Here is a 15,642-nt window from a genome sequence, read left to right on the forward strand (position 1 = left end):
AAGTTCAGGCAGGCTGCGGCAGTGTGGCATAAAGCTGCAATTCCTGGATTGTTTTCATTGCTTTCTACCCAGAATCTAAACTTTCCGGTAAATTTGAGTCCTGAAACACTCAGAATACCAAGTTCCCTTCTCCAATTCCAAAATAAACCCCAAACTCACAGGATTTAAACAAGGCAGCAGTCAAAAAGTCCTCTATTTATGTCAAACAACTCACCGTCTCTGAGAATGAAGGTCAAGTGCTTCCAAAGTATTAACCAATTGCTTTTAAAAGTAGTAGTTGGCCGGGAGTGGTGGCTCACACCTGTAATCCCAGCACTTTGGGAGGCTGAGGCGGGTGGATCGAGTTCGAGACCAGCCTGGCCAACATAGTGAAACCCCATCTCTACTAAAAATACAAATTAGCCAGGCATGATGGCGGGTGCCTGTAATCCCATCTACTTGGAGGCTGAGGTAGGAGAATTGCTTGAACCTGGGAGGCAGAGGATGCAGTGAGCCGAGATGCCGTCATTGCCCTCCAGCCTGGGCAACAAGAGCGAAACTCCAGCTCAAAAAAAAAAGAAAGAAAGAAAAAAAAAGTAATAGTCAAAATGTCATAAGATGTGTTCTTTTCTAAACTAAAAGTAGTCCAAGATGAGCCAACTAAGAGGATTATCATGGAAAGTAAAATAAGCCAGGCACAGTGGCTCATGCCTATAATCCCAGCACTTTGGGAGGCCGAGGCGGGAGGACTGCTTGAACCCAGGAGTTTGAGACCAGCCTGGGCAACAGTGGGAAACTCTGTCTCTACAAAAAATACAAAAATTGGCCGGGCATGGTGGCTCACGCCTGTAATCCCAGCACTTTGGAAGGCCAAGGCAGGTGGATCACCTGTGGTCAGGAGTTCGAGACCCACCTAACCAACATGGAGAAACCCCGTCTCTATTAAAAATACATAATTAGCCAGGCATGGTGGCACATGCCTGTAATCCCAGCTGCTCGGAAGGCTGAGGCAGGAGGATCGCTTGAACCCAGGAGGTGGAGGTTGCGGTGAGCCGAGATCACGCCATTGTACTCTAGCTGGGCAACAAGAGCTAAACTCTATCTCAATAAAAAAGAAAGAAAGAAAGAAAAATGCAACAATTAGCCAGGCACGGTGGCACCTGCCTGTAGTACCAGCTACTCAGGGCTGAAGTGGGAGGATCACCTGAGCCCAGGAGGCAGGGGTTGCAGTGAGCCGAGATCATGCCACTGGCATGCCAGCCTGGGTGAAAAAGTGAGACGCTGTCTCAAAATAATAAAGAAAAAGAAAAAAAAGAAGAACGTAAAATATTTCTTCGAAGCAATTTTCACGATGCTAGGATTAATTCCTATAACCAATGCCTAGGCTGCATGGCGCAAACTTGGGCCACCCTGCACCTCATCCCCTTTCCCCTCCTTGACGGAATTTGGAGGCAACTGGTTAAAAACTCAAACGATACAGTTGAAGAGGGAAGGAAGAGGACGGTATTCCAGGCACAGGACGGTCTCCCGGCCCCAGCCTCGGGGCACGGTCTCTCCTGTGTTCTTCATTGAAGCACCTCTTCCACTTCCCACTTGAAACCCCCACTGACCCAAACGCCCTGCAGGCAGGGCTTGTGGCACCTCTGGCACCCAGCACAGTGCCAGGCACAGGTGGGCTTATGACGATCTGCCAAATGGGAGAGGAGTCCAGATACCCAGTAATGTGGCAGGGGGACGCACAAGCAAAGACTCTGGTTATTCAAATATTTAAGGGGAGTGAATTGACATCTTTGATTTCCTTTGAAATTGCATCACAAATAAGACAGACTGATATTAGCCATTACTTTCGTTCTCTTTTTTTTTTTTTTTTGAGACACAGTTTCACTGTTGCCCAGGCTGGAGTGCAGTGGCACAATCTCAGCTCACTGCATCCTCTGCCTCCTGGGTTCAAGCGACTCTCGTGCCTCAGCCTCTCGAGTAACTGGGATTACAGGCATATGCCACTATACCTAGCTAATTTTTTTTTTTTTTTTTTGAGATGGGATCTCACTCTGTCACCCAGGCTGGAGGGCAGTGGTGTGATCTCGGATCCCTGCAACCTCCACCTCCACCTTCCGGGTTTGAATGATTCACCTGCCTCAGCCTCCCAAGTAACTGGGATTACAGGTGTGCACCACCACGTCCAGCTAATTTCTGTACGTTTAGTAGAGACAGGGGTTTTACCATTTTAGCCAGGCTGGTCTTCAACGCCTGAGCTCAAGTGATCCGCCTGCTTCAGCCTCCCAAAGTGCTGGGATTATAGGCGTGAGTCACTGTGCCCGGCCTTTAGCCATTACTTTCAATGGCAAAAACTGCAATTACCTTCAAACCAAACTAACAGACACAAGAATGCACAGATGGACAAATATGTCAGGAAGCAATGCTGGCAGTATGTTCTTGGAAGAAGTGAGTACGCAGGGGTTTGCTATAAAATTCTTAAAATTTTTTGAAAAGTTTGGAAATTTTCATAATAAAATGTTAGAGAAAAAACTTTAGCTACTCTTCCAAAGACATAACCTAAACTGGTTACATGATTTAAGAAAAAAATACACTATTAATAAAAGAGGATATACGTTTTAAATTTCAAAGCATATCCACTACAGACCCTCTTTGACTTGGCCTCTCGGGGAAGGCCCTCCTGGGTTTCCAACCTGCCTTGTCCAAGACCCAGGAAGAGCTTCAGAAGCCATCAAAGGCAACAACAAAAATATGGCAGGAATAAACATATAAATTATGCATGTAGCTGGCTGAGAAGGGCCTCAGGGTCACTCTGTAGATATCAAGTGACTCTGCCTGTTGAGCCTAAGGCCATTGCAAGGGATACATATTTTCTCAATCTCCATTTTTTTCTTTTTTTTTTCTTTTTTTTTTTTTTGGAGACAGGGTCTCATTCTGTTGCCCAAGCTGGAGTGCAGTTGTATGATCACAACTCACTGCAGCCTCCATTTCCTGGGCTCAAGTGATCCTCTTGCCTCAGCCTCCCAAGTAACTGGGACTACAGGCATAAGCCACTGCAAATGGCCTATTTCCATTTTAAACACTGAGTCTGGTGCCCATGGCTTTGAGATTTACCTTGAGGACGACTGAAAAGTCGACGTCTTTCGTTTCCTTCAGGCCAAGGGGAATCAGGGGAATCGTAAATGCCTCCCTATGAGGAACACAACAAGGTATGTATGAACACCCCCAACCGGACCCCTGTGCACCCCACGGCCTTGCCCTCAGCAACCCAGCTCAGGTGTGTGCCCCCTCCTTGCCCCATCCAGTACTCACCTGGCTGAAAGGCTCATTTTCCATAAGGATGACTCTGGTCATGCCCCACCCTCTGCTCTAAAACTGACCCCGCTCCCTAAGACTGCTGGACCACCCCGCCTAACACATCAGGCCCCTGGCATCTTGACACTGATTTATCTTCCAGTTTCAATGCCTCAGTGGCTCCTTTTTTATTTAATTTTTTTTTTTTGAGAGACTCTTGTTCTGTCACCCAGGCTGGAGTGCAATGGCGCAATCTCAGCTCACTGTTGCCTCCGCCTCTCGGGTTCAAGCAATTCCCCTGCCTCAGCCCCCCGAGTAACTGGGATTACAGGCAAACGACACCACACCTGGCTAATTTTTGTATATTTTTTTAGTAGCAATGGGGTTTCACTATGTTGACCACGTTGGCCAGGCTGGTCTTCAGACCTCAAGTGATCCGCCCACCTTGGCCTCCCAACGTGCTGGGATGATGGGCACAAGCCTCTACGCCCAGCTCAGTCTCAATGCTTCTTTTGGTAGCTGTGCTGAGAGTCTATTGTGTGCCAGGGTCTGTGCCTGGTGCACTTGCTGCTCCCACCTGGGTGTACCACCCTGCTGCCCTGCGCCTCCTTTGTCAGCTCCTCACCCCCTCCTGCTCTGCCCACCTCAGCAGGTCCCACAGCTGTGGCAGCTCTCCAACACCCTCACATTTGCAACTCTGGGTTCGTAGGGGCCTCTTCTTCGGGAAGTGTCTAGGCGTCCCACCACCAGCACAGGAGATGCCGTCAGGGCAGGAGCCCCATCTGACACCGAAGTGCACCTGCCTCCCAGCCCAGGGTCAGACACCCTCCACCTCCTCTCCCCCAGCTGACCACTCCGTAACCACAGGTCGCCTGGGGAGTGCTCCCTGAGCCTACATTCCTAGGGGCAGGGCCAGCAGGAAGTGAATGGAGCCCAGGCTGGAAGTGAATGGAGCTCCCTGACCTGTAACAGGAGACCTCCTTGGGCTGCTCAGCCCAGCCCCACAAGAAGGCCAGGAAGGCTGGGCAGGGCGAGGGGACAATGCAGCTTTAAGTTGAACCTGGCTCTGCAGCGCAGCTGTGCTACGGCCAGGTGAGACCTATCCTGGGGGCATGGAAAGCCGGATCCTGCGGCTCCTCCAGGCTACGCAGGGCGGGAAGCCAGGTTTGCGGCTATCCAGGCAACGAGAAGAGAAGGAGCGAATGTCCTGAGTCCCAGCTCCAGGGCACCCCAGCCCCAACAGGGCACTGACAGTGCCCTCTAGGTGCCCTCTGGCCTCCCTGAGTTTTCCCATCTGCACCATGAGGTTATTTCTTTCCCGCCTGCCTCCTAGAAGACTGTAAAGATCAACCATGCTAAGAAAGAAACAGTCTACTTTGAAAACAGAATAGTGCAGGCCAGGCACAGTGGCTCACGCCTATAATCCCATCAGTTTAGGAGGCTGAAACGGGCAGATCACCTGAGGTCAAGAGTTCAAGACCAGCCTGGCCAACATGGTAAAACCCCGTCTCTACTAAAAATACAAAAACTACCTGGGCATGGTGGTGTGTGCCTGTAATCCCAGCTACTCAGGAGGCTGAGGCAGGAGAATCACTTCAACCAGGAGGTAGAGGTAACAGTGAGCCAAGATCACGCCACTGCACTCCAGGCCTGGGCGACAAAGCGAGACTCCATCTCAAAAAAAAAAAAAGATCAACCATGCTAAGAAAGAAACAATCTACTTTGAAAACAGGGCCGGGCATGGTGGCTCACGCCTGTAATCCCAGCTCTTTGGGAAGCCGAGGCGGGTGGATCACGAGGTCAGGAGATCGAAACCATCCAGGCTAATGGTGAAACCCCGTCTCTACTAAAAATACAAAAAATTAGCTGGGCAAGGTGGCGGGAGCCTTTAGTCCCAGCTACTCGGGAGGCTGAGGCAGGAGAATGGTGTGAACCCGGAGGGCAGAGCTCGCAGTGAGCCGAGATTGCGCCACTGCACTCCAGCCTGGGTGACAGAGCGAGACTCCGTCTCAAAAACAAAGACAAAAAAAAGAAAAAGAAAAAGAAAAAAAAGAAAACAGAAGAGTGCAGGACCCAAATGCATCGTGCCGTGTTGAATCTGCACAGCTCTCCCTCTTCCCAATGACACAGGGCAGTGACTGGCCACTCTAGAGCCCAGGGACCACTCCAGAGACCTTCGGTTCACTCTGTGGGAAGCCCTGTGTTGCACATCCCTGCTCTTCGGCACAGCAAATGCGAGTGTGGAACAGCCGACATTTATTACCAAACCTTGGCCCCATCTCGCCTCCTCCAGAACTTGAACCTTTTGGACAAACACTGGAAGTGAACACCAGAGCATAGGCTGGGAGAACCTTCCATTAGCTGTCACACTGACTGCACAGGAGGCTGGGTGTGGTGGCTCATGACTGTAATCCCAGCACTTTGGGAGGCTGAGGTGGGTGGATCACGACGTCAGGAGTTCAAGACCAGCCTGGCCAACATGGTGAAACCCCGTCTCTACTAAAAATACACAAAATTAGCTGGGCATGGTGGCATGCACCTGTAGTCGCAGCTACTCAGGAGGCTGAGGCAGGAGGATTGCTTGAACCTGGGAGGCGGAGGTTGCGGTGAGCCGAGATCGTGCCACTACACTCCAGCCTGGGCGACAGAGAGAGACTCCATCTCAAAAAAATAAATAAATAAAACAAACAAACAATAAAAACCGTACAGGAGCCCACAGGTAAGCCAGGCATGGTGTGTCACAAAGGGAAGAGCCAGCGAGGTTTCACACACTGACGCTTCCCCTCCAGCTCTGAAACCACCCCGGTGCCCTGCGGAGGACCAGCACCAGGAAACACACATTCCAGAGGTGACTCAAGGTTCCCAAATCCAGGGAGCTATTTTCCAACTGAGTTTCCCCTGGGGCCCACCTACTTTTTGAGAAGTCTCATGCCCACACTGAAAAAGCACGTAAACCCTTCTCTGAACTGTCTCAAAGTTATTTCTCCTTAAAAAGAAGCATTTCACTTAGGGTTTTGTTTTGTTTTTGTGTTTTTTGAGAGAGGACTTCTTTCTGTTGCCATTACTGCAGTCTCGACCTCCCTGGCTCAAGTGATCTTCCCACCTCAGCCTGCTGAGTAGCTGGGACTACAGGTGTGCACCACCATGCCCGGCTAATTTTCTTATTTTTTGTAGGGATGAGGTTTCACTATGTTGCCCAGGCTGGCCTTGAACTCCTGGGCTCAAGCGATCCCCCACCTCAGCCTCCTGAAGAGCTGGGATTACAGGCATGAGGCAAGAGGGGCATTTCTTTCATAGTTAGATCTCCATTTTTGGAGATGTATTGCAATTCTGAGGGATGGTGTTGTTGGCTTTCACCTTGAAGAAATCGATTCTAAAATTGAGTTATGGAGAATGATACGATAGAGTGCCTTCAAAATTGACCTACGGGCCAGGCACAGTGGCTCACATCTGTAATCCCAGCACTTTGGGAGGCCAAGGCGGGCAGATTACTTGAGACCAGGAGTTCAAGACTAGCCTGGCCAACATGATGAAACCCTGTCTCTACTAAAAAAAAAATTAGCCAAGTGTGATGGTGCACGCCTGTAATCCCAGCTACTCAGGTGGCTGAGGCACAAGAATCGCTTGAACCCAGGAGGTGGAGATTGCAGTGAGCTGAGATCACGCCACTGCACTCCAACCTGGGTGAGAGAGGGAGATTCTGTGTCAAAAAAAAAAAAAAAAAAAAAAGGAAATACAACCTTAAAAGGAGACTGGTGTGTTACTTTGTTTTAATTTGGATTTTTCTGTTTCAGTTTGTCACCTCCAGCTAGGAAACAGACTGCAGTCCAACCTAAGTACAGTGCACAGAATCTCTGTATGTGCATAGTGGCCTCCCTTACAGGGTCAATTTTGGCCTTTGGCCTTAATCCCAAAGTATTTGTGTATGCTTTTTGTTCCTTGGCAAATAAATGAGGAAATAATTAGCCAACATTGGAAAGGTATTGTCCTAAAAATGTCCCTTTAATGACTTTAATGTTTCTTAGGAAAATTATGGTGACCCACTAAAATATCCTTGCTCAATGTCTGTTCAGTTGAATTTAATAACATATCTTGCTAATGTTTGCGTGTCTATGAAATGTGACTACGTGGAATTACTGAAAATTAACTATAAAATCCAAGGCATCTAACTGTTAACTTATCTTGGTTCATCACGTGTATTTACACTAGATTTTATACTGTCTTCATTTGTTTTTTTTTTTTTTGTCTGTTTCTCTGTTTTTTTTTTTTTTTTTTTTTTTGAGACGGAGTCTCGCTCTGTCACCCAGGCTGGAGTGCAGTGGCGCAATCTCGACTCACTGCAAGCTCCGCCTCCCGGGTTCACGCCATTCTCCTGCCTCAGCCTCTCCGAGTAGCTAGGACTACAGGTGCCCGCCACCACGCCCGGCTAATTTTTTGTATTTTTAGTAGAGACGGGGTTTCACCGTGGTCTCGATCTCCTGACTTCGTGATCCACCCGCCTCGGCCTCCCAAAGTGCTGGGATTACAAGCGTGAGCCACCGCGCCCGGCCTTGTTTCTCTGTTTTGAGACAGAGTCTTGCTCTGTCAGCCGGGCTGGAGTACAGTAGTGTGATCTCGGCTCACTGAAACGTCCAACTCCCGGGTTCAAGCAATTCTGCCTCAGCCTCTGAGAAGCCAGGATTACAAGTGTGCACCACCATCCCTGGCTATTTTTTTTTATTTTTAGTAGAGACGGGGTTTCACCATGTTGGCCAGACTGGTCTCGAACTCCTGACCTCAGGTGATCCACCCGCCTCAGCCCCCCAAAGTGTTGGGATTACGGGAGTGAGCCACCGTGCCCGGCCTCACAAATGCCTTTTTGTCCAACACTGCAGGTATTTCCCAACAAATGGGCTCATCCCTTCCAGTCTAGCACCTCACTCAACCCCAAACCTGATGGTTCTCTCACTTCCAAAAGTGGGGGCTGCCACACCCCAGTCTAGAACCCTATCTGGCCTCTTTGTGCAGCACCCTGGATGTACGAAGGATCTCTGGCTCAGAGGCTTCTGGAAGGTGTGCTGCTCCCACTTACTCTGTGTTCTGATAGACGCCCACCGAGATGTTCAGCCCCTCCAGCTCTTCCTTGAGCATCTGCAGGTCTGAGTTGACGAAGCTCAGCTCCAGCCGCACTTGCTCCCGCACCTTTGGGTTTGTGGCCACTCTGTTCAAAGAGAAGAGGGAGAGATGTGCCCTCAGCCAGGTATCCCAGCTTCTGGGTGAGCAGACCCAATCCCCAGTCCCTGCAGGGAGGATCAGGGCACGGCTTGCAGAGGAGGGCCAGGAGTGTCGAGTAAGGTATCCCAGGGACACAGGGCACCTGCCCAGCTTGCAGCACACCTGCCAGTACGTGGAGCCGGGGACACAGGCAATGACACTGTGAGCTGCAGACATGAACTCTATGACATCCTGCAAAAACTCAGTCTTGAGAAGAGAAAACAAAACTGCTCCCAGCCATGCCTTAGAATACTGTAAGATAACCACTTGAAAAGAAATGAATGATTCCAGCCAGGTGTGGTGGCTCACGTCTGTAATCCCAGCACTTTGGGAGGCCGAGGCAGGTGGATCAGCTGAGGTCAGGAATTCAGACCAGCCTGGCCAACATATAGTGAAACTCTGTCTCTACTAAAAAATACAAAAACTAGCTGGGTATGGTGGTGCACGCCTGTAGTCCCAGCTATGCAGAGGGCTGAGGCTTGAACCTGGGAGACAGAGGTTGCAGTCAGCTGAGATTGTGCCACTGCACTCCAGCCTGGGCAACAGAGCAAGGCTCCCTCTCAAAAAAAAAAAAAAAAAAAAAAAAAATGAATGATTTCTTTCGGTAGGAGAAATCACAATACATAAATAAATAAACATAAAAATTTGTTTTAAAAAAAGAAAGAAATGGATGATTATAGCTGGGCATGGTGGTGCATGCCTATAGTCCCAGGCAGGAAGATCGCTTGAGTCCAGGAGGTTGATACTGCAGTGAGCTATGATCACACCACCGCAATCCAGCCTGGGTGACAGGGCAAGACACTGCCTCTAAAAACTAAAATAAGATAAAACGAAATGAAATATAAAAATATATACATATAAGATAGAGAGTAAAATAAAATAAATGAATGAGAAAATGAAGGGAGAGGTAATGCTTCCCAATTCATTCTGTAAGACTAGTATTAGCAACCCAAGCCTAGCAACATATAAATAGGATTATACACCATAACTAAGTGGGATTTATCCCAGGAATGCACGGTTGGTTTAACATCTGAAAATCAATATAATATATTATATTAACAGAATAAAGGACAAAAAACACATGGTGACTTCAACAGATATTGAAAAAACTATGTGACAAAATCCTTCACAGGCCAGGCGTGGTGGCTCAAGCCTGTAATCCCAGAACTTTGGGAGGCCGAGGTGGATGGATCACGAGGTCAGGAGATCGAGACCATCCTGGCTAACATGGTGAAACCCTGTCTCTACTAAAAATACAAAAAATTAGCCAGGCATGTTGGCAGGCGCCTGTAGTCCCAGCTACTAGGGAGGCTGAGGCAGGAGAATGGTGTGAACCTGGGAGGCAGAGCTTGCAATGAGCTGAGATTGTGCTACTGCACTCCAGGCTGGGGGACAGAGCGAGACTCCGTCTCAAAAAAAAAAAAAAAATCCATCACAGATTCATAACAAAAATTCTCAACAAAGTAGGAATAAAAGAGAATTTATGAAATCTGATAAAAGACACCTACAAAAACCCACAGTTAACATCACACTTAGTGGTGAATGACTGCTTTCCTCTTCTCACCAGGAACAAGGCAAAGATGCCCACTTTTGCTATTTCTAATCGATGAGGCAAATAAAGAAATTAAAGGCATCCAGATTAGAAAGGAAGAAATAAAACTATCTTTATTTACAGATGGCACTATCTTATATATAGAAAATCCTAAGGCATCCATAAAACAAATATTAGTACTAATAAATTTAGCAAGGTCACAGGGTATAATCAATATACAAAAATCAATTTTTTTTTTTTTTCTCTAGACAGGGTATCACTCTGTCACCTAGGCTGGAGTGCAATGTCACCATTATGGCTTACTACGGCCTCAACCACCCAGGCTGAAGCCATCTTCCAGCCTCAGCCTCCCAAGGAGCTGGGACTACAGGTGCACACCACAACGCTGGCTAATTTTTGTATTTTTTTGTAGAGATGGAGTCTCACTATGTTGCCCAGGCTGGCCCAGAAATCCTGGGCTCAAGCAATCTTCCTGCCTCAGCCTCCCAAAGTGCTGAGATTACAGGCATGAGCCACTGTGCCTGGCCAATTCTATTTCTATATACTAGCAATGAACAATCTTGAAATTGAGAAAACCATTCCATTCACAATAGCATCAAAAAGAATAAAATACTCAGGAATAAACAAAAGAATCACAAGACATGTAAAATGAAAACTACAAAACAATGCTGAGCTATATTAAAAGATGAGCTAGTCCATGGTTTATGGATGGGAAGGCTCATTATTGTCAAGATGTCAAGCCTCCTTAGTTGGTACATTCATTCAATGCAACCTCAATCAAAATCCCACTAACTTTTTTTTTTTTTTTTTTTTTTGGAGACGGAGTCTTGCTCTGTCACCCAGGCTGGAGTGCAGTGGCGCGATCTCCGCTCACTGCAAGCTCCGCCTCCCGGGTTCATGCCATTCTCCTGCCTCAGCCTCTCCGAGTAGCTGGGACTACAGGCACCCACCACCACGCCCGGCTAATTTTTTGTATTTTTAGTAGAGACAGGGTTTCACCGTGGTCTCGATCTCCTGACCTCGTGATCTGCCCGCCTCAGCCTCCCAAAGTGCTGGGATTACAAGCGTGAGCCACTGTGCCCGGCCGCCACTAACCTTTTTATTAGAAATCGGCAAGCTGATCCTAAAATTCATATGGAAATGCAAAAAAAAACCTACAATAGGCAAAATAATTTTGAAAAATAAGAACAGAGTTGGAAGACATATTGATTTTAAAATTTACTAAGAAGCTGGGCTGGGCATGGTGGCTCACGTCTGTAATCCTAGCACTTTGGGAGGCTGAGGCAGGTAGATCACCTGAGGTCAGGAGTTCGAGACCAGCCTGGTCAACACAGTGAAACCCCATCACTACTAAAAATGCAAAAAATTAGCCGGGCGTGGTGGTGGACACCTATAATCCCAGCTACTCGGGAGCCTGATGCAGGAGAATCACTTGAACCCAGAAGGCAGAGGTTGCAGTGAGCCAAGATCGCACCACTGCACTCCAGCCTGGGCAACAAGAGCGAAACTCCATCCCCAAAAAAAAATAAAAAATAAACTTACTAAGAAGCCATAGTCATCAAGATAGCATGGTACTGACATAAAGATAGGCAATGAAACAGAATGAGAGTCCAGGAATAGGCCGGGTGTGGTAGCTCACGCCTGTAATCCCAGCACTTTGGGAGGCCGAGATGGACAGATCACGAGGTCAGGAGATCAAGACCATCCTGGCTGACACGGTGAAACCCCGTCTCTACTAAAAATACAAAAAATTAGCCAGGCATGGTGGCGGGCACCTGTAGTCCCAGCTACTCGGGAGGCTAAGGCAGGAGAATAGTGTGAACCCAGGAGGCGGAGCTTGCAGTGAGCTGAGATCACGCCACTGCACTCCAGCCTGGGCGACAGAGCAAGACTCCGTCTCAGAAAAAAAAAAAAAAAAAGAGTCCAGGAATAAATGTTTACATTTATGTAGTAAATCTTTACAATTGATTTTGAACAAAAGTGCCAAATCAATTCAATGTGGAAAAGATTATTGTTTCAACAAATAGTGCTAAAGCAGGTTGACATCCATAGGTATGTCAGGGTCCCTAAAACCACCCCCAAGTTCAGTGTTAATCTAGGAGGACTTGCAAAAGCCATGGATATGGTTTACTACAGCAAAAGATACAAAGCATAATGAGCAAAGGGAAAGGCACACAGGGTGAAATTGGGAGGAGGCCCGGCCCAGGCTTCTAGGGGTCCTCTCCCAGTGGAATCCCACAGACCGTGCTTAATTCCCCCTGCAAGGAGTTGTGACAACACACGTAAAATGCCATCTACCAAGGAAGCTCAGAGACTCTGTGTCCAGGGTTTTTACTGGTGGCTGATAGCATAGGCACCTCTGCCTAGCATGCTCCAAAATTCTGGATTCCCAGAAGGAAGGCAAGTGGTTCCACATAAACCATACCATTTGTACAAACAGTTCAGGCACAGTGAGTCAATCTTATCAGTCTGGGAATGGTGAGAACACTTCTAAAATCGAAGTTTCCGCCCTCGTCACGTGTGACAACACTCTTCCTCTTGTGGCCCTGGAAGTCCACACACATGCACATTTGGACTCCCCCAGAAAATAAGATACTGGAGGCTCAGCTTGGTGAATTTCATCAATTTAGAGATTTTTGTGTGTGTATGGCTATGGCACCAGTAAGAAATACATTTTAGGCCAGGCGCAGTGGCTCACATCTGTAATCCCAGCACTTTGGGAGGCCAAGTCACGCAGATCACTTGAGGCCAAGAATTCGAGATCAGTCTGGGCCACATGGTAAAACCCCGTCTCTACTAAAAAGACAAAAATTAGCCAGGCATAGTGGCACATGCCTGTAGTCCCAGCTACTCAGGAGGCTGAGGTATGAGAATCGCTTGAACCCGGGAGGTGGAGGTTGCAGTGAGCTGAAATCGCACCACTGCACTCCAGCCTGGGTGACAGAGCAAGACTCCATCACGAAAAAAGAAAAAAGAAATATATTTTATTTTACAACTCAGTACATGCATGCACACACACACAGACACATGCCCCTGCAACAAAAGTCTCACAGAAGTCACAGGCGTGATCCACTCCAGCATATTCTAGTCTACTCTAATAACTTATTTTTAAAACACAATTATGTTTTCAACCCTCCAACTCTCTGATTATCTGACACCAACTGGGTATCCAACAATTCAATTCGATTCTGACCCCAGCTCCCGGGGTAAGCACATACCCCACAGAGTAGGGGCTCGGTCCCATGAGGCTGCCCCCATTTTAGGGACCAGTCACACATCCTGGGAGAGAGGGGGATACTTGTGCTTCTGACTGATGAGCTGTCAATCAAGGGTTCCCACTGCCACCTCCTCAGGTTGGGTAATTCACCAGAAAGACTCCCAGAACATAGGAAAGCACCTGATGGACCAGTACTGGTTAATGTTATTCAATTCAGGAACAGCCAATTGGAAGAGGTGCACACGGCAAGTTATGGTGGGAGACAGGCACGGCTTCCATGCTCACTCCAGGCACCTCAATGTGTTCACCAACCCAGAGGCTCCCTGAACCTCATTGTTTAGAATTTTATTCTATTGTATTCTATTGTATTCTATTGTATTCTATTGTATTCTATTGTATTCTATTCTATTCTATTCTATTCTATTCTATTCTATTCTATTCTATTCTATTCTATTCTATTTTGGGAGAGGGTCTTGTTTTGTCACCCAGGCTGGAGTGCAGTGGCATGATCATGGCTTACTGCAGCCTCGCCCTCCAGGGCTCAAATGATCCTCTCACCTCAGCCTCCCAAGTAGCTGGGACTACAGGCATGCACCACCACACCCGGCTAATTTTTGTATTTTTTCACCATGTTGCCCAGTCCAGTCTCCAACTCCTAGGCTCAAGCAATCCGCCTGCCTCAGGCTTCCAAAGTGCTGGGATTACAGGTGTGAGCCACAACGCCCAGCCCTATTTTATTTTTTGTATAGATGGTGTCTTGCTATGTTCCCTAGGCTGGCCTCCAAATCCTGGGCTCCTGGGCTTGAGTGATCCTCCCTCACCCTCCTGAGTAGCTGGAACTACAGATATGCACCATTGCACCCGGCTAATGTAGGTGTTATTTTTTTTTTTTTTTTTTTTTGAGATGATGTCACCCAGGCTGGAGTGCAGTGGCGTGGTCTCTGCTCACTGCACGCTCCGCCTCCCAGGTTCCAATGATTCTCCTGCCTCAGCCTCCTGAGTAGCTGGGACAGTGATTCTCCTACCTCAGCCTCCTGAGTAGCTGGGGCTACAGGTGCCCACCACCATGCCCAGCTAATTTTTTGGACTTTTAGTAGAGACGGGGTTTCACCATGTTAGCCAGGATGGTCTTGATCTCTTCACCTCGTGATCTGCCTGTCTCGGCCTCCCAAAGTGCTGGGGTTACAGGCGTGAGCCACCGTGCCCAGTTTTTTTTTTTTTTTTTTTTTTTTTTTTTGAGGCAGAGTCTTGCTCTTTCCCCTGGGCTGGAATGCAGTGGTGCGATCTCAGTTCACTGCAACCTCCACCTCCCAGGTTCAAGTAATTCTCCTGCCTCAGGCTCCCGAGTAGCTGGGATTACAGGCGCCTGTCACCATACCCAGCTAATTTTTGTATTTTTAGTAGAGACAGGGTTTCACCGTGTTGGCCTGGTCTCCAACTCCTGACCTCAGGTGATCCACCCACCTCAGCCTCCCAAAGTGCTGGGATTACAGGCGTGAGCCACCATGACCAGCCTAATGCAGGGTTTTTTATGGAGGCTTCATACGCACAGATGATTAAATCATTGGCCACTGGTGACTGAGCTCGATCTCCAGCCTCTCTCCCCTCTCCAGAGGTGGTGTAGGGAGGAGCTGAAATTTCCAGCCCTCTCACCATGGCTTGTGCTTTCTGGGGATCAGCATCCATTCTAAAGTCTCCCACCAAGAGTGATCTCATTAGCATACAAAAGATACTTTTATCACTCAGGAGCTGTGTGCCAGGAACACAGGAGCAGGACAAAGGCCAAATATTTATCTTTTATTATGCCACAGCAACGCACTGAATTGATGTCATTACACACCACAGGTCACAATCTGCAGCTTGTAAAACCTGTGCTACAAAGAGCTTATTGAGAAAACGACTGATTCTGTAGCTGATAATGTTCACAAGGATTGGGGTGGGGGGAATCCTCCCATCCCTCAGTATCAGGAATGGGTTCATTTCTTCTTACAAATGAGATTCCTTTTGGCTAGTGAATATAAAATGTGTTCCAAATATATTCCCTTCCCCCTATTGCCTGCCAGGAAGCTCAGAGACAAACCATGGCTCACATTTCACAAAGTATATAGGACTTTGTGGCATGCACTAGCCTTACCTCCAGCTAAATCTCTCCTTTATTCTTCTTTCTCTTGCCTTCATATCTTCATTCACTCCTGATTTAATCTTACATGTTGTATGAATATGTTAAGGTACTTCAAATCTACTTTAAAATGAAGGAAGATAAACAATTATAATTCAATTATAATTCCTAGAGGACAAGCCTTCTTTCTCTTGGTATTTTTTTCCTAGAACCTGGCATATGGCCGGGCGC

At 47.7% G+C, this 15,642-nt stretch overlaps 1 protein-coding gene across 2 annotated transcripts in view; it reads right to left on the reverse strand.

The window, feature by feature from the left end:
* The window catches only part of RHPN2 (rhophilin Rho GTPase binding protein 2), a 106,944-nt gene that overhangs the window by 37,142 nt on the left and 54,160 nt on the right, over positions 1–15,642 (reverse strand). For both annotated transcript variants that reach the window (XM_063614060.1, XM_055237111.2), the window contains 2 exons: positions 8,342–8,470; positions 3,091–3,166 (listed from right to left, as the gene is read on the reverse strand). In XM_063614060.1, the coding sequence (XP_063470130.1) occupies positions 3,091–3,166; positions 8,342–8,470 (205 nt within the window). The remainder of the gene's footprint in view (positions 1–3,090; positions 3,167–8,341; positions 8,471–15,642) is intronic.

This window comes from Symphalangus syndactylus, chromosome 13 (assembly GCF_028878055.3).
Source record: "Symphalangus syndactylus isolate Jambi chromosome 13, NHGRI_mSymSyn1-v2.1_pri, whole genome shotgun sequence".
NCBI lineage: Eukaryota > Metazoa > Chordata > Mammalia > Primates > Hylobatidae > Symphalangus > Symphalangus syndactylus.